This window comes from Tursiops truncatus, chromosome 6 (assembly GCF_011762595.2).
Source record: "Tursiops truncatus isolate mTurTru1 chromosome 6, mTurTru1.mat.Y, whole genome shotgun sequence".
Taxonomy (NCBI): Eukaryota; Metazoa; Chordata; class Mammalia; order Artiodactyla; family Delphinidae; genus Tursiops; species Tursiops truncatus.
Window position 1 is genome coordinate 80,351,750 of NC_047039.1, and position 25,286 is coordinate 80,377,035.

General features: G+C 43.0%; 1 protein-coding gene across 2 annotated transcripts; it reads left to right on the forward strand.

The window, feature by feature from the left end:
- The first annotated feature begins 692 nt into the window (after positions 1–692).
- Positions 693–25,253, forward strand: POLR1E (RNA polymerase I subunit E). Of its 2 annotated transcripts, XM_019949085.3 has the most exons (12): positions 698–870; positions 1,443–1,546; positions 2,744–2,820; positions 4,524–4,609; positions 8,386–8,444; positions 9,224–9,368; positions 11,086–11,193; positions 11,824–11,920; positions 13,425–13,567; positions 22,567–22,648; positions 23,633–23,764; positions 24,912–25,253. In XM_019949085.3, the coding sequence occupies exons 1-12, from the start codon at positions 795–797 to the stop codon at positions 25,069–25,071; spliced, it is 1,269 nt and encodes a 422-aa protein (XP_019804644.1). In that variant the 5' UTR covers positions 698–794; the 3' UTR covers positions 25,072–25,253. The 2 variants fall into 2 exon arrangements, with proteins under 2 accessions (XP_073662407.1, XP_019804644.1); XM_073806306.1 differs by lacking the exons at positions 23,633–23,764; positions 24,912–25,253 and adding an exon at positions 23,333–23,614 and having other exon boundaries at positions 693–870.
- Positions 25,254–25,286: the final 33 nt, after the last annotated feature.

Here is a 25,286-nt window from a genome sequence, read left to right on the forward strand (position 1 = left end):
TAATAACTCCCCATGCAGTAGGGAGGGTTGAATCCACAGGGATGAAGGGATATGCCCATCAGATTAGGTTTCCCTTCTAGTTCACCCCAGAATCCTTGAGCCTGCTGGGCCTCTCCCTCTGGTCCATCCTCGGTGGGTTGATTGAGCCACAGTATGCACGTCTAGACCCGAGAACTGATCATGGCGCTGTTTACAGGATTGTGGACCAAGTTTTGGGGCTTAAGGACTGCTGTCCAGGTGTGTGGAAGGAGGTCCTGGAGAATTGCTGTTCTCCGCGAGTCGCCACATTTAGCTGGAGCTCAAGGATTGCCTATCAGAGAATTCTAAATTTGAACTCGGACTTTCAGATCTTAGTAAGACATATTTACACCGTAGTAGAGACAGACCATAACCCTACCTAGACAGGGCTGAGGAAGAAACCCCACACAACATTTAGGCAAGACTTGCGTGCGCTGCTCACCCTAGAGGTACACAGCCTGAAATGCGCAGGCCGAGTGCTGGGCCAATCAGGTGCTGCGCCTTGGAGAGGCCGGCGGAGGAGGGAGCGGGACAGGGTGAGGATGGAGACCACGCCTCTCCGCGCGGAGGGGCGGGGCGAAGAGTGGGCGGGGATGGCGCTTCTCAGAGCTCAGGGAAAGAGCGGGGCGGTGCCTGCTGGCACGTCGCTGAGCGTGCAGGGCGGTGCCCGGCGAGGCCCTGCCTCTTCCGGCCCGGAGCGTTTCCTCCGCGTGTGCTTAAACGGGCTACTGGTCACGGTTGTTTTAGCTCCTGGGCTTGGCGTCTGGAGAGGCGAGATGGCGGCGGAGGTGTTGCCGAGTGCGAGGTGGCTGTACTGTGGAGAGCCCGACGAGAGCCAGAGAGCTCTACTGGGTAAAGACTGCGAAGCTGGAGCAGAGTTCCCCATAACTTCCTCCCCTTCCGTCTCGGTACCGCTACAGCCCTCCACTTCCCACATCCGTCGGGTGCCCGTTCCCAGCTGAGCTAAGATCCCTTATAGTCTCCCCCACTACTTGGGGTTCGGCCAGGGCTCCTCTGTCATTGCACCATCTTTCTGGTACCACCTCCCACCTGGATGAGGAAATCCCAGTTACCCCCTCTCCAGGACTGTATGTACCCAGGAGCCCGTCATCTCCTCACCCACCAGGTCTCACACCTGCTCTATTTCCTTCTCTCTGCTGGCCAGGGATTCCCTCTGTCTTTCTAGATTTGGCCTAGGTCTCCTCAGTCAGCCCCATTCCCCTAGTTATTCCCTCCTGTCAGAGCCCTTCCCCAGCCCCTCTTCCCACCTGGACCAGGAAGGACCTCCTTCAGTCCCCCTTTGGGTCAGGACCTGGGGCTCCTTGCCATACCCATTCCTCCAGTCACTCCCTCCCGTTGACAATCCATTTCCTCCCCACCATACTCTTGTGCTCTCATCTCATTCTTGGGCTGCAATCTTACAGTCCAGTTCTCCAATGGGAAGCTACAGAATCCAGGCAACATGCGCTTTACCTTGTACAAGAGCAATGATTCCACAAACCCCAGGAAGAGAAGTCAGCGGATCCTGGTAAGTGCTGCCGTGGCCAGTCGCCCCCACTCTTCAGGCCTCAGGAGGCCTCCTGGGTGTGGGTGGAGGTAGGAGGGAGTGAGTGGAGAAAAGGGGGGATAGCAAGTGAGCCTTTGAAGAACTTTGAGCCCCAGGTGGGGACAGGTTCCACTGAGTTTCACACTTGTGGTGAAGCGCTGGCCTTTTATTCATTTGTTCATTCAACAAGCATTTATTGAGCCCCACTGTGGCCCTGGGCTGAAAGCTGCTAGGGAAAGAGCTAAGTGAGAGCTGGCCCCACTCTGAGGGAGCTTGTACTCCAGAGCAGCGTTTCCCAGTCTCAGCACTATTGACATTTTGACCCAGATAATTCTTTGATGTGGAGGCTCTCCTGTGCAGCACTGGGTATTTAGCAGCTTTCCGGGCCTCTACCCATTAGCTACCAGGAGCACCTCCCAGTTGTGGCAAACAGAATGTCAGACATGCCTAGATATCCCCAGAGTAATTCCCTGGGTTGAGAACCACTGCTCTAGATAGGTGAGAACTGGATGTGAGGGACACTCATACAGAAATAGATAAAGCTCAGAGTCCCTGGGAGAGAGAGTACAGAGCAGGGCAGAGTGGGTTCAGTCAGTGAAGTCTCTGCTTGCTAGAATGTCTTCCTGGGGGAGGGTGCATGGGAGCTGAACCCTGAAGGATGGAGGAGGATTTAACAGCTGAAGTTAGTACTCCAGGTGAAGAGGATAGCCAGGACAAACAAGGGGAAGCAGGAAAGCCTGGCTCTGATTGAGGAGTGAATTAACCATTTCCATGATCCTGAGAGCATATAAGGAGCAGTCATGATAGAGGAGAGCAAAGAGGTTCAAGAAGGGCTTGGACTTTGGGGTTGCCTGCAGAATCATTTTGTTGCATGCCTCTAAGTGCTGAGAGCCCTGGGCCCATCTTCCAAGTTCTGTGGTACAGCTCCCCCAAGAACTTCTCAGACCAGCTAGAAGCAAGCACTACCTGGGACTTTTCAAAAGTCCTCTTGCCTTTCCCCCAGGGATACCCCAGGTTCACTTAGAGATAGGGAGCTGGATCATCTCAAAGAGGCTCTCTCATTCTGATCCACCTGTGGTTTGGATTCTAAAGCTTCTAGAAACGTGGAAAAGGGAGTCAAGATATTTACTATCTTTCAACATTGGTTGTAATGGAGCTTCCCCCCGCTCTACATTTTAGGCAGCTGAAACAGACAGACTTTACTATGTGGGAAACAATTTTGGGACTGGAGCCCTGAAATGCAACACTCTCTGCAGGTAGGGACAGGGGAAGGGGATTGTGGGAAGTTGGGGGGGGGTGGCCCTGGCACTGCTCTTCGCTGTCTTTATTTTAGGGGCAGTGGGGGAAATATAGAGAGATTTACCAAGTTCCTGTGTTCCCAGACCCCGGGGCCCTCACACCAGCATGTAGACATTCCTGAAATTGAAAAGTGACTTACATTTGTTTAATTTCCTGAAAACCTCGTTCATTTGTAGTCTTAAAAAAATTTTTTTTGTAAATTAATTTATTTTTGGCTGCGTTGGGTCTTTGTTGCTGCACATGAGCTTTCTCTAGTTGCGGTGAGCGGGGACTGCTCTTCATTGTGGTGTGAGGACTTCTCATTGCGGTGGCTTCTCTTGTTGCAGAGCACGGGCTCTAGGCATGCAGGCTTCAGTAGTTATGGCACACAGGCTCAGTAGTTGTGGCTCGCAGGCTCTAGAGCGCAGGCTCAGTAGTTGTGGCACAGGGGCTTAGTTGCTCCGCATCATGTGGGATCTTCCTGGACCAGGGATCGAACCCGTGTCCCCCATTGGCAGGCAGATTCTTAACCACTGTGCCACTAGGGAAGTCCCCCCAATTTTTTTTAATTGAGATATAATTGACATATAACATTATATTAGTTTCACGTGTATAACATAATGATTCAATGTATGTATATATTGTAAGATGGCCACTACAGTGTCTAGTTAACATCCACACATAGTTACAAAATTTTTTTCTTGTGATGAGAACTTTTAAGACTTCCTCTTTTAACTTTCAAATATACGCTACAGCATTATTTTCTATAGTCACCATGCTGTACATTACATCTCTAGGACTTATTTTATAACTGGAAGTTTGTACCTTTTGACCACCTTCATTATTTCTGACCACATCATTAACTTGCAATATTCTTTGCTTATAACTATCTTGTTCCCGAAAGGCAGCTGTCTCTACTAATTTGGAATGTGTGATCAATAGGCCAGAGTTTACCAGAAGTCTGCCTTGGGACTAACTACAAGAAAAGGATTTGGTAGTGTCTGAGACTCCAGAATTTCTGCCTAGCTCTGGAAAGATTACTGACTTGGGGCAACTCTGCCCTTTACTGACCCCCAGTCTACTCCTCGGTACAGTGAAGATTGTCTAGCCTGAACAGTCTTAAGTGTCAGGGGTTGGCATAATGCAGTGTCCTTGTGAAGGTAGCCATTAGTGAATCACAAACAAGCCCCTTTTAGGGTCCCCCCTGAACCACCCTGATAGAAGTCAGATTAGAGTGTATATGCTTGAAACTTTTAACTTTTTTCATCCCTTTACAAAGATTTTCTAGTTTAAACTGGTCTCATAATTACCAAGGTTTTACTTGTCTTTGCCTCCATAGGATTTATATGTGCAGTAAATTCTAGTGTTTAATTCTAAATTCTTATATTCCAGGAGGGTTTCCCACTACAGCAGTGAGCCCAAATGTGATCAGCTACAAAAATCACCTGGTGGCTTCCCCCACTGCCCCCAGAGCCTCTTCATGAACCCTTTCCTCCTTTCCCTCCCCATGCAGAGAATTGCTGCGGTAGGGGATTATTGTTACTCATGAGCAAGTGATGTCTTCCTCAGGTGTATTGTGGCAGAAAGAAGGTTGAGAACTTCTAAGTGGAAAAAAGGAGGTTGTATAAACAATATCTTTTGAATAATCCATTGTCACTGGTATTATTCCTTTTTTATTCAGGCACTTTGTGGGAATTTTGAACAAGACCTCTGGCCAAATGGAAGTATATGATGCTGAATTGTTCAATATGCAGCCACTGTTTTCCGGTAGGTCTTAGTCATGAAGGCTCAAAGAAATGCTGAATATTTTAGGTTTCCTGGATGAGTCGGTTTGACTTTTTGATTTGTAAAATACATTTTGTAGCTAGTTTTTCAAGGTTTTTTTTCCCATTTGAAAAAGTTTTAAAAGTGCTTTTACTCAGCAAATATTTATTGATGACCTACTATGCTCCAGGCACAAGTTAGGGGCTGTGAATATAGCAAAACAGACACAGATCCTGTCCCTACAGTGTTTACAGACTTAAGATCAGGAAACTAATCTTAGTTAAAGCAAGTTGAGCACTGATCTGAGCAGAGTATTGGAGGGCATACATGATACTCTTTTTCCATCGAGGGCCTTTCTTAATTTTTAATTGTTCTAGTTGGGGTAGAGGTTTAAAAAATTTTTTTTTAATTTAATTTATTTTTGGCTGTGTTCGGTCTTCGTTGCTGCGTGCAGGCTTTCTCTAGTTGTGGCGAGTGGGGGCTACTCTTTGTTGAGGTGTGCAGGCTTCTCATTGCGGTGGCTTCTTGTTGCGGAGCACGGGCTTCAGTAGTTGTGGCATGTGGGTTCAGTAGTTGTGGCACACGGGCTTGTGGTACATGTGGCACATGTTGCTTTGCAGCATGTGGAATCTTCCTGGACCAGGGCTCGAACCCGTGTCCCCTACTTTGGCAGGCGGATTCTTAACCACTGCGCCACCAGGGAAGCCCTGGAGTAGGGTTTTAGAATCTCTGGTAGATGATAGAAGTTGCTTATAGGTTGGACAGTAACTTCCAGGTCGATGCAAAGTCTCTACACTTTCTAATTTGGGAAGAGATCCATTGTCTCTCTAATCCACTGGGAGAAGTTACAGTACTTCTCCACTCTGGCATTTTAGAATGTTCAGGGCTAGAGTGGGGTCTTCCAAAATGATAGATAAGAGGGTCAAACTCAAGGGGCTCCTGTTCCTAAATCTTAAATACTGAGAACCATGGTAGGGGAGGGAGTTAGATAAGGATCATTAGGATCATTGTGAATCTGCTCGATACCTTCAGAGGCATTAGTTCTAATAACTTCACTCTCTCAAAGCAGTGATCTCAGCCCTTTTGAGAATCTCATAAGGACCTGGACCTACCTCCTAGAAACATACGTAATTTACAAAAAATATGAGATTTTGCATATAATTTTAAAGGGCTCTTGTATCCCAAAGCCTAGCTGTGAATTTCCTAGGGGTCCATAGTCTCTAGGTTAAGAATTCCCTGCTTTGCAAACAAATATAACTGCATATAAGTTATCCTCCAAATGCTCTTCTGTCTTCTGAGGAGGCAAAGAAAATTGTTCATTAATTTGTTGATTAAACACGTTTTTGTTTTTACAAGTAAAAAATTTGTAAATATTGGTTAATTCTAACCAGCATATATCAGAAATACGCACAGCATTTGTTGGGTTCTTACTATGCTCTGGGCACTGTTCTAAGCACTTTCAATGCACTACGTCATTTACTTCACATAACAACCCTGTGGGGTAGGTATTGTATTCCTTTTGTTTAATCAATGATGAACCTGGCCCAGAGGCTAAATGGCAGGATCCTACTGCTGGCATATATGAGAGACCTGGGATTTAAATGTGGCACCGTCACTCCAGAGCTTGTGCTTCTGTCCACTAGATTATATTGCCCCTTACATGAATACTCTGTGGGAGATTACAGAGCTTCATGTAAATAATACATACCTCATGTTTATGCCTTGCTTTTAGGTCTTGAAAAAAAATTTTTTTTAACTTTTTTAAAAAATTGAAGTATAGTTGATTTACAGTATTTTGTTTCAGGTGTATGGCATATGATATATATATATTTTTTTTTCCGGCAGATTATATTCCATTATAGCTTATTACAAGCTATTGGGTACAATTCCCTGTACTATACAGTACATCCTTGTTGCTTATCTATTTTATGTATAGTAGTTTGTATCTGTTACTTCCATACTCCTTATTTGTACCTCCCCCACACCCTTAGTAACCATAAGTTTGTTTTCTATGTCTGTGAGTCTGTTTTTTTTTTTTTTAATTTATTTAAATTTATTTTTGGCTGCATTGGGTCTTTGTTGCTGCACGTGAACTTTCTCTAGTTGCGGTGAGCGGGGGCTACTCTTGTTGCGGAGCATGGGCTCTAGGCGTGCAGGCTTCAGTAGTTGTGGCACATGGGCTCAGTAGTTGTGGCTCACAGGCTCTAGAGCACAGGCTCAGTAGTTGTGGCACATGGGCTTAGTTGCTCCGTGGCATGTGGGATCTTCCCGGATCAGGGCTCAAACCTGTGTCCCCTGCACTGGCAGGCAGATTCTTAACCACTGAGCCACCAGGGAAGCCCTGTGAGTCTGTTTCTGTTTTGTATATACATTCATTGGTATTTAAAAAAAAATGTTTTCTAATTAAATTATTTTTATACAGTTTTTAAAGGTTATTTTCCATTTACAGTTATTATAAAATATTGGCTGTATTCCCTGTGTTATACAGTATATCCTTGTAGCTTATTTTATCCATAATAATTTGTACCTCTTACTCTGCTACCTTTATATTGCCCCTCCTCCTTTCTCTTTCTCCTCACTGGTAACCACTAGTTTGCTCTTTCTGTGAATCTGCTCTTTTTTGTAATATTCACTAGTTTGTTTTATTTTCTAGATTCCACATATAAATGATAGCATACAGTATTTGTCTGTCTGACTTCACTATGCGTAGTGCCCTCCAGGTCCATCCATTTTGTTTCAAATGGCAAAATTTCATTCTTTTTTTTATGGCTGGGTAGTATTCCATTGTGTATATATGTATAATGGCTAGAATAAACCAATATTTACAACTTTTTTACCTATAAAAACAAAAATGTGTTTAAGAAATTAATGAACAATTTTACATACATACACAATGGAATGTCCTCAGGGTGTGGTGGCCGCTATTACCTTGATATGGGGTGTGGTTGGTGTTGGGGGTCTAAAGCCCAAGGAGGGTGTGAGGTGGTCCTTCCTTTCTGCCCCATGGCTGTCACCTCCCTGTCAGGGGCAGGGGCTGCTCCCCAGCTGCTAGACCCAGTCTTTTTCCAGGGGCTGGTTGGCCCAGATCCTGCACCAAGCTGTGGTATGGAGTGAGCCCATGCAGACCTTCTCTTCCTTTCAGATCCCTCTCAGGGCGGGGCGGGGGGTGGTCCCAACCCTACTACCTGGTTACGTGGAAATCTTTCTTTTTTTTTTTTTAATTTAACTTATTTTTTTATACGGCAGGTTCTTATTAGTCATCCATTTTATACACATCAGTGCGCTTTGGTTGTATAGGAATTCTTCTGCCGGTTTCCAGTTAGTTTTCCGTCAGAATTGTTCCACATGTAGATGTATTTTTGATGTATTTGTCGGGGGAGGTGAGCTCCAGGTCCCCCTCTTGATCCCTCCTCCTTAGGTCTTTTACAAGGAGGGCAGAACTGTATACTGGGAGGAGCAGAGGACTTTTTTTCTAATCCCATCTCTGCATTGCCTGGGGCAAGTCATTTCACCTGGAGGCCTCATGTTTCCTTATTTGTGAAATGAAGGGCTTGGATCCGATGACTCCTTCACTTGACTCTAATTTATTCTCCAAATCCTCTAACTGTATACTGAAGCTTCATATTAATTGTTCACAGTATACACATGTTAAGCTCTGGAAAGTCCTGTACTAAAGAAATCTGTTTTTCTTAGATTAACTGTTAAATATTAAACACTATTATGGTCTGTAGGCCTTACAGTTTGCTTGTTTTTCTTTGTTTTTGTTTTGTGTTTTGTAGATGAATCAGTTCAGAGTGAATCGACACTAGAGAGTCACACCAAATCTTTTAGAGAAAAGGTAAGTATGACAGAACTAAGATGTGAGACCTAAAGTGAGTTCCTTCCAGGCCTTGGGTTTCTCCATCAGTAAAATGAGCTGGTTGAACACAGGGTCTCCCTAGCTGCTCTCAGCTCATTCAGTCTGTGGTTCTCTGGACAATTCCTACCTGCACAGGCCTCCTTGGCGTCACAGACTGCAGACCTCCTCTCTGGGGCAGCTATACACAGCTCTGTGCCAGTGTCTGGAACTGGTTCTCTGGGCTGTAGCATAACACTTATTTTCAGGATTTAATCCAAGTTTCAGAAAATATTGGAAGCCTGGAAACTTCACATCAAGACAAAGTAAACTTTAGGATTTTCAATGTAGAAGCTTCCTACAAAGCTCATCTCACCCCAGGATGGCAAACTGATTGAATCTCCAGTGCTGCCTGGAAGGGAGTGAAGCTGTCTTCAGGCTCAGAGGGAGAGTGAGCGATCTATTAGTAATGTCTGTTTTCCGTGTAGGATTAGAAAACCGGTAAGCTGTGTGCCCCAGATTTACCAACCCTTATTGTAGTTTTTTTACAGGTGAAAACACTGTTGATTTATAAATAGCTCATTACAGTTTATAAAGCGAGTACTTCAAATCTCTTAATATCTTTTGGTTCTTAAAACAAGCCTATGAGGTAGTTAGGTATGAGTCAGCCCAATTTACGGAAGTGGTATTAATGGCTCAGAGAGGCTGTTTACCCGTAGTGACACAGCTAGGAGTAGCAGTGCTCAGCCCGTTCCCAGTGACCAAATTTGTCTTTTGCACAGATGGATTCTTGCATTGAAGCCTTTGGTACCACCAAACAGAAGCGGGCTCTGAACTCCAGGAGAATGAACAAAGTTGGCAGTGAATCTTTGAATAGTGCAGTGGCTAAAGCTGCAGAGAGTATAATTGATACAAAGGGTGTGACTGGTAAGCAGCTGGAACTTGGGGTAAGAGGCTGCTGGTAGAAACAGCTTTCCCTTCTCTTGAGATCTTTCACCCGCCCCACAGATAGAAATGATGGAAGTTAGGGCTGGATTCCTTCCTGCTTCTCCCTGAGGGCCGTCTTAGGAACAGACTCTGGAAATCATAAGAAACATCTGACATGGCCTGCTCTCAGTGAGCTCACAGTCGAGTAGAGGAGACAGACATGGGAACGGTTATGTGCCCTCTGTGTCCTTGGTGCCAGGGCTACAGCCTGCAGGGCACAGAGGAGGGAGACGGCCTCAAGTCTCTGTGAGTTACAGGGAGGTTTTCGTCAAAAAGGCTGATGTGATGATGATGAACGAGCCTCTAGAGACACTTTGAGGTCACTGGATCTTTTTTCCTAAATTCTTCAGCAGCTTGAGTATTAAATTGTATTATTTAAAATGTGTAATGTGTTTATTGTTCAAATGCATTATAAGAACATAAGAGAAAGTTATATATATATATGAGAGTAGTTTTTCTATTAAAATGGAATTTTAGTAAGTTTTAGAAAATCTTTTCATACCCGATGATTATGTATTTTCCTGTGTTATCTTTCAGTACTTCCACAGTTTAACTTTTTACATTTAAAATTTAATGATTATTTTTTTTTTTGGTCTATGGTACAAACCTAATTTTATATTTTCCAAATGATTAGCCAGTTGTCCCCAACTCCATCCTTTCCTTTTGTAAAAAATGATTTTAAAAATCATCTGTATCATTTTACCACATTCTTAATTGTGTTCTCGCTCATCATTCTGACTGGCTATTCTTGTAGCAGCATCAGGTCCTTTTGATTGTAGTAGCCTCACCTTCCAGTTTGTTGTCTGATAGGGCAAATTTATCCTCCATCCTTATTTTTCACAAATGTACTGGTTATTGTAGCATGCTTATTTATTTGTTTGTTTATTTATTTATTTATTTATGGCTGCATTGGGTCTTTGTTGCTTCATGTGGGCTTTCTCTAGTTGTGGTGATCAGGGGCTAATCTTCGTTGCGGTGAGTGGCTTCTCGTTGCGGAGCACGGGCTCTAGGGTGCGCAGGCTCAGTAGTTGTGGCGCACGGGCTTAGTTGCTCCACGGCATGTGGGAACTTCCTAGACCACGACTCGAACCCGTGTCCCCTGCAGTGGCAGGCGAATTCTTAACCACTGCACCACCAGGGAAGTCCTGTAGCATGTTTTTTTTCCCCAGGTGATCTTAAGAATTATTTTGTCAAGTTCTCTCAAAATCCAATTGGGATTAATATGGGGAGAATCAGCATCTTTATAATATTATGTTTTCCCATCCAGAAACATAGAAACATGTCTCCATTTAGTCAAAGATATACTTTAATGTCTAAGTAAAGTTTTCAATTTTTTTTGTTCAGTTTACTCTCAGCTACTAAAGGACATTTAAAAAAAAAATAATTCACCCATTTTCCCATCATTCTTCAAGACCAACTATTACAATTTTCCTGTTTTCCTCTCTGTTCTTGTCTGTGTGCATACTTAATTTTTACATGGTTATTCCTTTGTGATAGTTAGCTTTATAATTTGATTTTTCTTTTTCACTGACAATATGTGAAGTTCAGATGAGGGGGTTCTGGGCGACGATGATCTTGAGTGCACGGGTTGCAGAGTGTTGGGGAACTTGAAGCCGAGCAGGGTGACACTGACACTGACTCTTCCTTCATTGAAAAGCCCTGGTCAGTGACGCCATCCACGATGACTTGCAGGATGACTCCCTCTACCTCCCTCCCTGCCACGCTGATGCAGCCAAGCCTGAAGACGTGTATAAATTTGAAGACCGTATCCTTCTTGTGGGAGAAATGCCACCTCATTTCCCAGGTTGGGATATGCGCACAGGAGTGGCATGGCCAGGCTCTCTGAGGGTGTCAGTGGTCCTGTGATACTCATAGAAGCTCGCCCCAGACTCTTGCAGTTGCCCCAGCGCTATTGCTGGGAAGTCAGCGAGGCTCCCTCACTAGCTGAGGCACCTGCTGCAGCAGAGGCCTCTCAGGCCTTGTAATTCAAACCCATCCCTCAGCAAAATGCAGAATGCCCACGGTTCGGCCCTGTGGGGGTCACCTTCCGTGAAGAGTCAAAATACGACTTTTAAGTTGGCCAGTGCCCAAAGTCTAGGGCAGACTGATTGTATAAAGAAGGGTTGGAATGTAGAGTTTCCGTACTTGTGGTTCTAGTCAGATGGAAAGTGCCTGCAGTGGCTTTGTGATAAGAGAAGGCAGAAAGCCCAGGCAGGCAATGAGCTCTGGGCTGGGAGTCTGGAGAACTGAGTCCTGAAGCTCTGCCCGGACATACTGTGTGATCTTCCCCTCTCTAAGCCTCAAATTTTCCCATCTGTAAAATGTGGCCGATATAAGATGATCTAGCTAGTTGGATGTTTCCATTTTGGTCACGTTGTTCTTGACCTATAACTAGTTCTTTCCCCTGCGGAGTATGACGCTCTTCAGAGCCCTTCTGAAGCTTTCAGGAATGTCACCTCAGAAGAAATACTGAAGATGATTGAAGAGAACAGGTACCCGAATTGGGCAGATGGAGTGTCTCGGGAGTGATGTTGGGATACAACAGTAGTCAGACATGAAGCAGACCTTGGGTGTTAGTGAGAATATACATCTGTTCAGCATTTGAACATGAGCGAGCTAGTGTTTTCTCAAATGGTTGAGCTCCCAGGCCTGTTGTCCCAAGGCTTTGGGTGGCTTTCAAGGGAGAGAATTGGCCTCTGAGTACGTGGAACCTGTGACTGGGCAGAGGGTGGTGAGGCCTTGTAGTCTAGGGCTGGGAACTGGAGCTGACCTGTATCGGTCCCACCCCCACCCCCAGCCAATGTTATGTTGTTGCCGATTGTCACTGATGGGGCCCAAGTGCTGGCCTGGGAGTAGGTGCCAGCTGAAGTGATGGTTTATCTGTGGTGATGTGCTGAGTGAAAGTTAAATTATGTATTTTAAATATAGTATATTTTAAATCAGAGATGATTTCCTCTCCTCCCTCCCCCCCTCCCCCACTTTTTGGCTTTTAAAACACCTTTTTTTTTTAATGATGATGAGGTTTTTTTTGCTTTTGAGTTTTTTCTTTTAATAATTTTATCTTGAGAAAATAAAAAGTTGTCAACCCTAGGTTAATTCCCCCAATTTTCGTTTGGAAATTTCACTGCTCAGTGAAATCCAGTCTTGGAAAATACATGTTTTTCCCTCTCTCCAAAGAAGTGCTCTTTACTGGTTCTTCGTTGCGTTAATGTGATTGTGGCTCAGGGGCAGGTGCAGGAATGAGTTCTGGGCTGGGAGTCTGGAGAACCGAGTCCCCATCTGCCTCATGGACTGTGTGATCTTCCCCTGTCTGAGCCTCAGTTTTCCTATAAGTAAAATGAGGCCGATACAAGATGATCTTGAAGAGCCTTTTATCGCTGCGAGTTCATGATCCTGACAGTGGTAGAACAACAGTATGTAAAAATAATAGCCAACATTGATGGAGCTCCTACATGTGCCAAGCACTGCTTTCCTTGTCTCATTTAATCCACAAAAACCCGTAGGACAAGGGTACTATCATTGGCCTTAATTTACAGGTGAAGAAACCAAGGCAGAGATGTTCAGAAGCTTGTCCAAGCCACTGCATGGCAGAATGGGGATTCAAACCCAGATAGTTGAGAGGCTGTGCTCCAGACTGCCACATCAGGATTGGGCCCACTATGGCCCGAGTGCCGAGTCTGGCCCACTGCCTGTGAATAAAGTTTTATTGTAACGTAGCTTCAGTCATTTATTTATATGTTATCAATGGCTGCCTTTGCATTACAGTGGCAGTGACCATGTTGCCCACAAAATGTATAATATTTGTTATCTAGACCTTTACTGTCCCTGCACTAAATCATGCTCCTCCTATTATAAGGGGCTGGTTGGATGGCTGTTCCTCAGCTGTTGACTGTGTACCAGGTGTGAGGGGGGCCTGCTGTTTTCATTGTGAAGGAGTGAATGGCTCCTGACAGAGCCGGTCTTAACACATTTCTCCTTTTCCCTCCCTTGTTTTAGTCACTGCTCCTTTGTCATAGAAGCGTTGAAGTCTTTGAAGTCTTTGCCATCAAGTGAGGAGAGCCGAGACCGCCAGGCCCGGTGCATATGGTTTCTGGACACTCTCATCAGATTTCGAGCACAGAAAGTGATTAAGCGGAAACGTAAGTCCATGCTAGACATTTTTTTAAAATTGAAGTATAGTTGATTTATGTTGTTAGTTTCAGGTGTACAGCAAAGTGATTCAGTTACATATATATTTATACATATATATGTTCTTTTTCAGATTCTGTTCCATTATAAGTTATTACAAGATACTGAATAAAGTTCCTTGTGCAAGGAACAACAACAAGGACACTAGGTCCTTGTTGTTTATTTTATATATAGTAGTGTGTATCTGTTAGTCCCAAACTCCTAATTTATCCCTCCCTCCCCCCCCTTCCCCTTTGGTAACCATAAGTTTGTTTTCTATGTCTGTGAGTCTGTTTCTGTTTGGTAAATAAGTTCATTTGTATCATGTTTTTAGATTCCACATATAAGTGATAGCATATGGTATTTGTCTTCCTCTGTCTGACTTCACTTAGTATGGGAATCTCTAGGTCCATCCATGTTGCTACAAATGGCATTATTTCATTCTATTTTATGGCTGAGTAATATTCCATTGTATATATGTATACCACATCTTCTTTATCCATTCATCTGTTGATGGACACTTATGTTGCTTCCATGTCCTGGCTGTTGTAAATAGTGCTGTGAACTTTGAGGTGCACATATCATGATAGACATTTTATTCTAATTATTTTCAGTCTGTTATTTGTCTATAATTCTTAGACTAGCTCTAGTGAGAGAGGAAATGGACATGTCTTTCCATGTCTTTATTTATAACTGTGTAACAGTGGGATTCTGATTGGTACTGCTGACATGCTGAGAGAACTTCCCAAGCCCTTTCCTTGGAAAATAGGGTCGGGTTGGATTATACGATTGCTCAGAGCTAACGTTCACTACTTCTGTGTTAGGCAAAGTTGAATATCCAGTCAAATCAAATGAACGTTTTAAGGGACAGCTAGACAAAGAGTTATATGGGGAGAAAAATTGGCCTTGCTTGTGAAGGCTTGTGGCACGTTGTTGTGTCAGCCATTTCTGACTGGGAAAGAAGTCAGTTTCTGCTGGTAACCCATGCCACTGATCGCCAGGGCATGGGTGCCTGCCACACACGCACATCCACCCAGAGTCAGAAACCCAGAGGGAGACACCTGTGGTTTTAGGCATAAGGTGCATGCAGTCATGTTCCTGTGATTGGGCACCCAAGGGTCTGTACAGACACACCTCGTTCTATTGTGCTTCACTTTATCGTCCTTCGTAGATACTGTGTTTTTTTACAAATTGAAGGTTTGTGGCAACCCTGTGTTCAGCAGGTCTGTTGGCACCATTTTTCCAAGAGCATCTGCTCACTTTTGTGTCTCTTTGTCAGGTTTTGATAATTCTCACAATACTTTAAACTTTTTCATTGTTATATTTATTATGATGGTCTGTGGTCTTTGATGTCACTACTATGACTCGCTGAAGGTTCAGATGATGGTTAGCATTTTTTAGCAGTAAAGTATTTTTTAATTAAGATATGGACTTTTTTTATCAGATGGTTTTTATTCTTCAACTTGTTAATATGGTGTATCATATTGACTGATTTGCGTATATTGAAGAATCCTTGCATCCCTGGGATAAATCCCACTTGATCATGGTGTATGATCCTTTTAATGTGTTGTTGGATTCTGTTTGCTAGTATTTTATTGAGGATTTTTGCATCTATCTTCATCAGTGATGTTGGTCTGTAATTTTCTTTTTTTGTAGTATCTTTGTCTGGTTTTGCTATCAGGGTGATGGTGGCCTCATAAAATGAGTTTGGGAGTGTTCCTTCCTCTGCAATTTTTTGGAAGAGTTTGAGAAGGATGGGTGTTAGCTCTTCTCTAATTGATAGAATTCACCTGTGAAGCCATCTGGTCCTGGACTTTTGTTTGTTGGAAGATTTTAAATCACAGTTTCAATTTCATTACTTGTGATTTGTCTGTTCATATTTTCTGTTTCTTCCTGGTTCAGTCTTGGAACGTTATACTTTTCTAAGAATTTGTCCACTTCTTCCAGGTTGTCCATTTTACTGGCATAGAGTTGCTTGTAGTAGTCTCTTAGGATGCTTTGTATTTCTGCAGTGTCTATTGTAACTTCTCCTTTTTCATTTCTAATTTTATTGATTTGAGTCCTCTCCCTCTGTTTCTTGATGAGTTTGACTAATGGTTTTATCAATTTTGTTTATCTACTCAAAGAACCAGCTTTTAGTTTTATTGATCTTTGCTATCGTTTTCTTTGTTTCTATTTCATTTATTTCTGCTCTGATCTTTATGATTTCTTTCCTTCTGCTAACTTTGGGTTTTGTTTGTTCTTCTTTCTGTAGTTCCTTTAGATGTAAGGTTAGATTGTTTGAGATTTTTCTTGTTTCTTGAGGTAGGCTTGTATTGCTATAAACTTCCCTCTTAGAACTGCTTTTGCTGCATCCCATAGGTTTTGGATTGTCATGTTTTCATTGTCATTTGTCTCTAGGTATTTTTTGATTTCCTCTTTGATTTCTTCATGATCTGTTGGTTATTTAGTAATGTATTGTTTAGCCTCCATGTGTTTGTGTTTTTACATTTTTTCCCCTGTAAATTGATTTCTAATCTCATAGCATTGTGGTCAGAAAAGATGCTTGATATGATTTCAATTTTCTTAAATTTACTGAGGCTTGATTTGTGACCCAAGATGTGATCTATCCTGGAGAATGTTCCGTGCGCACTTAAGAAGAAAGTGTAATCTGCTGTTTCTTGGATGGAATGTCCTATAAATATCAATTAAATCTGGTCTACTGTCTCGTTTAAAGCTTGTGTTTCCTTAGTAATTTTCTCTTTGGGTGATCTGTCCACTCGTGTAAGTGAGGTGTTAAAGTCCCCCACTATTATTGTATTACTGTCGATTTCCTCTTTTATACCTGTTAGCAGTTGCCTTATGTATTGAGGTAATCTTATGTTGGGTGCCTATATATTTATTTATTTATTTTTTAACATCTTTATTGGGATATAATTGCTTTACAATGGTGTGTTAGTTTCTGCTTTATAACAAAGTGAATCAGTTATACATATACATATGTTCCCATCTCTCTTCCCTCTTGCGTCTCCCTCCCTCCTACCCTCCCTATCCCGCCCCTCCAGGCGGTCACAAAGCACCGAGCTGATATCCCTGTGCTATGCGGCTGCTTCCCACTAGCTATCTACCTTACCTTTGTTAGTATCTGTATGTCCATGCCTCTCACTCACTTTGTCACAGGTCACCCTTCCCCCTCCCCATATCCTCAAGTCTGTTCTCCAGTAGGTCTGTGTCTTTATTCCTGTCTTACCCCTAGGTTCTTCATGACATTTTTTCCCTTAAATTCCATATATATGTGTTAGCATATGGTATTTGTCTTTCTCTTTCTGACTTACTTCACTCTGTATGACAGACTCTAGGTCCATCCACCTCATTACAAATAGCTCAATTTCGTTTCTTTTTATGGCTGAGTAATATTCCATTGTATATATGTGCCACATCTTTATCCATTCATCCGATGATGGGCACTTAGGTTGTCTCCATCTCCGGGCTATCGTAAATAGAGCTGCAAAGAACATTTTGGTACATGACTCTTTTTGAATTATGGTTTTCTCAGGGTATATGTCCAGTAGTGGGATTGCTGGGTCATATGGTAGTTCTATTTGTAGTTTTTTAAGGAACCTCCATAACTGTTCTCCATAGTGGCTGTACCAATTCACATTCCCACCAGCAGTGCAGGAGTGTTCCCTTTTCTCCGCACCCTCTCCAGCATTTATTGTTTCTAGATTTTTTGATGATGGCCATTCTGACTGGTGTGAGATGATATCTCATTGTAGTTTTGATTTGCATTTCTCTAATGATTAATGATGTTGAGCATTCTTTCATGTGTTTGTCGGCAGTCTGTATATCTTCTTTGGAGAAATGTCTATTTAGGTCTTCGGTGCATTTTTGGATTGGGTTGTTTGTTTTTTGTTATTGAGCTGCATGAGCTGCTTGTAAATTTTGGAAATTAATCCTTTGTCAGTTGCTTCATTTGCAAATATTTTCTCCCATTCTGAGGGTTGTCTTTTGGTCTTGCTTATGGTTTCCTTTGCTGTGCAAAAGCTCTGAAGTTTCATTAGGTCCCATTTGTTTATTTTTATTTCCATATCTCTAGGAAGTGGGTCAAAAAGGATCTTGCTGTGACTTATGTCATAGAGTGATCTGCCTATGTTTTCCTCTAAGAGTTTGATAGTTTCTGGCCTTACATTTAGGTCTTTAATCCATTTTGAACTTATTTTTGTATACGGTGTTAGGGAGTGATCTAATCTCATACTTTTACATGTAGCTGTCCAGTTTTCCCAGCACCACTTATTGAAGAGGCTGTCCTTTCTCCACTGTACATTCCTGCCTCCTTTACCAAAGATAAGGTGACCATATGTGCATGGGTTTATCTCTGGGCTTTCTATCCTGTTCCATTGATCTATCTTTCTGTTTTTTGTGCCAGTACCATACTGTCTTGATTACTGTAGCCTTGTAGTGTAGTCTGAAGACAGGGAGCCTGATTCCTCCAGCTCTGTTTTTTGTTCTCAAGATTGCTTTGGCTATTCGGGGTCTTTTGTGTTGCCATACAAATTGTGAAATTTTTTGTTCTAGTTCTGTGAAAAATGCCAGTGGTAGTTTGATAGGGATTGCATTGAATCTGTAGATTGCTTTGGGTAGTAGAGTCATTTTCACAATGTTGATTCTTCCAATCCAAGAACATGGTATATCTCTCCATCTATTTGTATCGTCTTTAATTTCTTTCATCAGTGTCTTATAATTTTCTGCATACACGTCTTTTGTCTCCTTAGGTAGGTTTATTCCTAGCTGTTTCATTCTTTTTGTTGCAATGGTAAATGGGAGTGTTTTCTTGATTTCACTTTCAGATTTTTCATCATTAGTGTATAGGAATGCCAGAGATTTCTGTGCATTAATTTTGTATCCTGCAACTTTACGATATTCATTGATTAGCTCTAGTAGTTTTCTGGTAGCATCTTTAGGATTCTCTATGTATAGTATCATGTCATCTGCAAACAGTGACAGCTTTACTTCTTTTCCGATTTGGATTCCTTTTATTTCCTTTTCTTCTCTGATTGCTGTGGCTAAAACTTCCAAAACTATATTGAATAAGAGTGGTGAGAGTGGGCAACCTTGTCTTGTTCCTGATCTTAGTGGAAATGCTTTCAGTTTTTCACCATTGAGGATGATGTTGGCTGTGGGTTTGTCATATATGGCCTTTATTATGTTGAGGAAAGTTCCCTCTATGCCTACTTTCTGCAGGGTTTTTATCATAAATGGGTGTTGAATTTTGTCAAAAGCTTTCTCTGCATCTATTGAGATGATCATATGGTTTTTCTCCTTCAATTTGTTAATATGGTTTATCACATTGATTGATTTGCATATATTGAAGAATCCTTGCATTCCTGGAATAAACCCCACTTGATCATGGTGTATGATCCTTTTAATGTGCTGTTGGATTCTGTTTGCTAGTATTTTGTTGAGGATTTTTGCATCTATGTTCATTAGTGATATTGGCCTGTAGTTTTCTTTCTTTGTGACATCCTTGTCTGGTTTTGGTATCAAGGTGATGGTGGCCTCGTAGAATGAATTTGGGAGTGTTCCTCCCTCTGCTATATTTTGGAAGAGTTTGAGTAGGATAGGTGTTAGGTCTTCTCTAAATGTTTGATAGAATTCGCCTGTGAAGCCATCTGGTCCTGGGCTTTTGTTTGTTGGAAAATTTTTCTTTTTTTTGTGGTAGGCGGGTCTCTCACTGTTGTGGCTTCTCCTGTTGTGGAGCACAGGCTCCAGACGTGCAGGCTCTGCGGCCATGGCTCATGGGCCCAGCCGCTCCGCAGCATGTGGGATCTTCCCGGACCAGGGCACGAACCCGTGTCCCCTGCATCGGCAGGCGGACTCTCAACCACTGCGCCACCAGGGAAGCCCTGTTGGAAGATTTTTAATCACAGTTTCAACTTCACTGCTTGTGATTGGTCTGTTCATATTTTCTGTTTCTTCCTGATTCAGTCTTGGCAGGTTGTGCATTTCTAAGAATTTGTCCATTTCTTCCACGTTGTCCATTTTATTGGCATAGAGTTGCTTGTAGTAATCTCTCATGATCTTTTGTATTTCTGCAGTGTCAGTTGTTACTTCTCCTTTTTCATTTCTAATTCTATTGATTTGAGTCTTCTCCCTTTTTTTCTTGATGAGTCTGGCTAATGGTTTATCAATTTTGTTTAGCTTCTCAAAGAGCCAGCTTTTAGTTTTATTGATCTTTGCTATCATTTCCTTCATTTCTTTTTCATTTATTTCTGAACTGATTTTTATGATTTCTTTCCTTCTGCTAACTTTAGGTTTTTTTTGTTCTTCTTTCTCTTATTGCTTTAGATGCAAGGTTATGTTGTTTATTTGAGATGTTTCCTGTTTCTTAAGGTAGCATTGTATTGCTATAAACTTCCCTCTTAGAACTGCTTTTGCTGCATCCCATAGGTTTTGGGTCGTCGTGTCTCCATTGTCATTTGTTTCTAGGTATTTTTAAATTTCCTCTTTGATTTCTTCAGTGATCACTTTGTTATTAAGTAGTGTATTGTTTAGCCTCCATGTGTTTGTATTCTTTACAGATCTTTTCCTGTAATTGATATCTAGTCTCATAGCATTGTGGTCAGAAAAGATACTTGATACAATTTCAATTTTCTTAAACTTCCCAAGGCTTGATTTGTGACCCAAGATAGGATCTATCCTGGAGAATATCCATGAGCACTTGAGAAAAATGTGTATTCTGTTGTTTTTGGATGGAGTGTCCTATAAATATCAATTAAGTCCATCTTGTTTAATGTATCATTTAAAGCTTGTGTTTCCTTATTTATTTTCATTTTGGATGATCTGTCCATCGGTGAAAGTGGGGTGTTAAAGTCCCCTACTCTGAATGTGTTACTGTCGATTTCCCCTTTTATGGCTGTTAGTATTTGCCTTATGTATTGAGGTGCTCCTATGTTGGGTGCATAAATATTTACAATTGTTATATCTTCTTCTTGGATCGATCCCTTGATCATTATGTAGTGTCCTTCTTTGTCTCTTCTAATAGTCTTTATTTTAAAGCCTATTTTGTCTGATATGAGAATTGCTACTCCAGCTTTCTTTTGGTTTCCATTTGCATGGAATATCTTTTTCCATCCCCTTACTTTCAGTCTGTATGTGTCTCTAGGTCTGAAGTGGGTCTCTTGTAGACAGCATATATATGGGTCTTGTTTTTGTATCCATTCAGCCAGTCTGTGTCTTTTGGTGGGAGCATTTAGTCCATTTACATTTAAGGCAATTATCGATATGTATGTTCCTATTCCCATTTTCTTAATTGTTTTGGGTTTGTTATTGTAGGTCTTTTCCTTCTCTTGTGTTTCTTGCCTAGAGAAGTTCCTTTAGCAGTTGTTGTAAAGCTGGTTTGGTGGTGCTGAACTCTCTCAGCTTTTGCTTGTCTGTAAAGGTTTTAATTTCTCCATCAAATCTGAATGAGATCCTTGCTGGGTAGAGTAATCTTGGTTGTAGGTTCTTCCCTTTCATCACTTTATATATGTCATGCCAGTCCCTTCTGGCTTGTAGAGTTTCTGCTGAGAAATCAGCTGTTAACCTTATAGGAGTTCCCTTGTATGTTATTTGTCATTTTTCCCTTGTTGCTTTCAATAATTTTTCTTTGTCTTTAATTTTTGCCAGTTTGATTACTATGTGTCTCGGCGTGTTTCTCCTTGGGTTTATCCTGTATGGGACTCTCTGTGCTTCTTGGACTTGGGTGGCTATTTCCTTTCCCATGCTAGGGAAGTTTTCGACTATAATCTCTTCACATATTTTCTCGTGTCCTTCCTCTCTCTCTTCTCCTTCTGGAACCCCTATAATGCGAATGTTGTTGCGTTTAAGGTTGTCCCAGAGGTCTCTTAGGCTGTCTTCATTTCTTTTCATTCTTTTTTCTTTATTCTGTTCTGCAGCAGTGAATTGCACCATTCTGTCTTCCAGGTCACTTATCCGTTCTTCTGCTTCAGTTATTCTGCTATTGATTACTTCTAGTGTATTTTTCATTTCAGTTATTGTATTGTTCATCTCTGTTTGTTTGTTCTTTAATTCTTCTAGGTGTTTGTTCTTTAATTCTTCTGGTATTTGTTAAACATTTCTTGCATCTTCTCGATCTTTGCCTCCATTCTTTTTCCGAGGTCCTGGATCATCTTCACTATCATTATTCTGAATTCTTTTTCTAGAAGGTTGCCTATCTCCACTTCATTTAGTTGTTTTTCTGGGGTTTTATCTTCTTCCTTCATCTGGTACATAGCCCTCTGCCTTTTCATCTTGTCTGTCTTTCTGTGAAAGTGGTTTCTGTTCCACAGGCTGCAGGATTGTAGTTCTTCTTGCTTCTGCTGTCTGCCCTCTGGTGGATTAGGCTATCTAAGAGGCTTGTGCAAGTTTCCTCTGGACATTGTTTTTTAATTTTTATTTTTAATTAATTATTGGACACTTTTTTTTAGACATGATACTATTGCATACTTAATAGACTACAGTATACTATAAACATAACTTATATGCACTGGGAAACCAAAAAGTTCACGTGACTCACTTTATTGCGGTGGTCTGGAACCAAACCTGCAATGTCTCTGAGCTATGCCTGTACTCATGGTTTTCACTATTTGCTTAATTCTTATTTTCACATTCCAACCTCCCTTCCTTTCCCTCTCCCTCAGCTTTCTCCACAATCTGTTTTGCTTTCTAACATCTTTTGAACTCTGTATCTTTAGGCCTCACTGGAGTCTGCTTTTCTTTCCTGTCACTGCCCTGTCATGAACATCTCTTGTGCACATATGGTCTGCAGGCTGATGCATACCTGAGCACGTGTTCATTTGAAAGTGGCTGTTCTGTTTCACAAGCCCCTTCTTCTCTTCCCACATGCCTCTGTTTATTCCTGTGGCCCAACTGTTGTCCGCTTTTCCCAGCTCATAGGTGAGGTGTGTCCTGAGAGTTTTGAAAGAAAACGATCAGACTCTGTTTTGTCTTGTAGGTGCCCTGGGACCTGGAGTTCCCCACATCATTAACACCAAGCTGCTGAAGCACTTTACCTGCTTGATCTACAACAATGGCAGGTCAGGGGGCTTGATTTCTCGGCTTCTGCCTGTAAAGGAGAAAGCAGGACAGGGAGGGTGGTGAGAGTGGAGACGGGGGGCTTGGATTGCAGTCTGTATTCACAGAGACACTATGCTGAAGAGAGCACTGCCATTTGGAGGGCTCCTGGGGTCAAGTGAGTTTAGGCAACACTGTAGTACAGACTCTGTCCCTTTGGGAGAAGCTCATGTTAAAGGCTCTGGGAAGTCCTGTAACAAAGACTTCATGTCACTCGCTTCTTCCAAGGACCCCTGCCTAATGTCCTAATGTTGTATGGAGAGGCAGTGTTGCAGGAAAGGGCAGGCCAGTGTGATGACTTTGAGGAAAGCACCCCAAGCAGCACACCTGGGCTTCCTTCCTGCCGCTTGCTTGCAGTGTGTGTCCTGCTCTGAGTGTGCTTGGAAGAATCATCGGCAGCTGAGTTTGGGATGACTGTTCCCAGCAGCCCTGCTGAACAGGCCGGGAAGATGGGGAGGGTCCTCGCCAGTGCGAGGCTCTGACTGTGCCTGGGGAAGGTGCGGCCTTCTCTGTCCCCTTGGAGGGACACTGGCATTGGCTCACCGCTCCACTGTGCCTGAAGGCTTGGGCACCACCACAGGACAAGGGATGTTGCTCTAATTCCTTTTCTTCTCCCTGGGATGAGAAGACTTCTTATTTTTTTGCAGTACGCAGGCCTCTCAGTGTTGTGGCCTCTCCCGTTGCGGAGCACAGACTCCGGACGTGCAGGCTCAGCGGCCATGGCTCACGGGCCTAGCCGCTCCGCGGCACGTGGGATCCTCCTGGACCGGGGCACGAACCCGTGTCCCCCACATCAGCAGGCGGACTCTGAACCACTGCGCCACCAGGGAAGCCCGAGAAGACATTTTGAATGCATAAGGGAACAGGCTTGGATGTTTTTCCTTTGCTTTTGGAGAAATCATCTCGGAGTTTAATTTTGCCTCTCTTTTATTGCCACTGATTTGCAGTTTGCGGAACTTAATTTCAGACTCTATGAAGGCAAAGATCACCGCCTATGTGATCATACTGGCTTTGCACATAAACGACTTCCAGATTGACCTGACGGTGTTACAGAGGGACTTGAAGCTCAGTGAGAAAAGGTGAGCACAAAAGAAGAAAAAGCTCCCTTAGGGCGCCTTGATGTAGTTGTGGTACTGCTGGAAAGCATGAGGCACTGTCGAGGGACCTGGGGACAGTTTTCAGATGAATGAATAATTGATTGAATGGATGGGCAACCAGATATTACCGTGTGCCTTCGCTTTGCTAGGCACAGTACCAAATCTGTCATAATATCTCAGTGATGTCGCTAAGAAACGGAGGAATCTTTGGTTCAGAGAAGTCAGTGATTTTCCCAGGGTCACACAGCCAAGAAGGGGAATAGTTGGGCTTCAAACCTGAGCCTTCCATCCCTGTGTAACTGAGCAACCTCCAGTCTCCAAACTGCTGTCCCTGGGAAGAGGGACTCTGTATGGTTCCGATGGGGTAACCTAGGGGTGGAAGTTATATAAGAGAACCCCAATTTCAGCTTAGCATAAAGCACTTTGCTCAGTCAGATGGAAGGAGCTGCCAGGGGTTGTCCAAGGCAAGGCAGAGCTGCAGTTTGGCAGGGATGTCACACTTGGGCTTCTCTGACCTGACTGGGAGGGTTGGCAGAGGTGGCAACCTTTAAGGCCCTTTCTAGCCCTGCTAGAAGGGATGCAGACTGAGTAGGGAGCAGAGCCTCCCAGGATGCTGAACCGTGGGGTATACTGGCCTTTGTCAGTGATTTAGGAGCGTCTGACCTCTGAGGACCCTGATGGTATTTCAGGAGAGCCTAGGAAAACACCCTTATCTGGACTCTTCTAGCAGTCCAGAGAGGGATTATTCTGAGGACTCCACAGATGGCATTCTCATGAGTAGTGAGTTTGAACATACAAGAGAAACAGATACTTGAAGTCTGTAAAATTCTAGCAAGTGCTTAATCCTTGCTACAAGAACTAAACACAGTTATCAGTAGGATCTAGATAACCTGGTTTTCCGTCATTTATATAGATATTTTCTAATGGCAGCACATTAAAATGGGAACCTGATGGCTCTCGAGGGGATCCTGTCTGCCTCTCTGCTGGGAGCTTTGCCCCTTGTGGCTCTCTTGGGAATTGTCTTCATGGCCTGGAGCACGAATGTGCTGCCCCCTCCTGCCAAGCCTCCCTGAGCATTTGCATTGAGGAGACTCTCCATTTGTTGTATGTGTTTGTGTTTGTTCCTTAGGATGATGGAGATAGCGAAAGCCATGAGGCTGAAGATCTCTAAAAGAAGGGTTTCTCTGGCAGTGGGCAGGGAGGAGGATCACAAACTGGGCACCCTGTCCATCCCACTGCCCCCAGCCCAGGCCTTGGACCGTCAGTCAAAGCGGAGGAAAATCACCTAGAGGTGTGCTTTCCAGACAGAGCATTTTGGCCACATCATAGCCACTCCTTCTATCCATTTGCATTTTTATTTGTAAAGAAAGAGGGATAAAGCAGCCATGCTTTGGCACAGGTATGAAGCCAGAAGTCAGCCTATCAGTTGTGCTGGTCTTAAGCAGAAACATAAAGTGTTGGCCCTACTGGACTCCACCTCCCTCCTTTGGTGTCTCTGTGGTTG

Excerpts from the sequence above, each read along its gene's own strand:
- POLR1E (XM_019949085.3), top strand. The coding sequence starts at position 795 with ATGGCGGCGGAGGTGTTGCCGAGTGCGAGGTGGCTGTACTGTGGAGAG. Across the intron at positions 2,821-4,523 it reads AAATGCAACACTCTCTGCAG|GCACTTTGTGGGAATTTTGA; the intron begins GTAGGGACAGGG and ends TTTTTTATTCAG. Across the intron at positions 22,649-23,632 it reads TTGATCTACAACAATGGCAG|TTTGCGGAACTTAATTTCAG; the intron begins GTCAGGGGGCTT and ends ACTGATTTGCAG.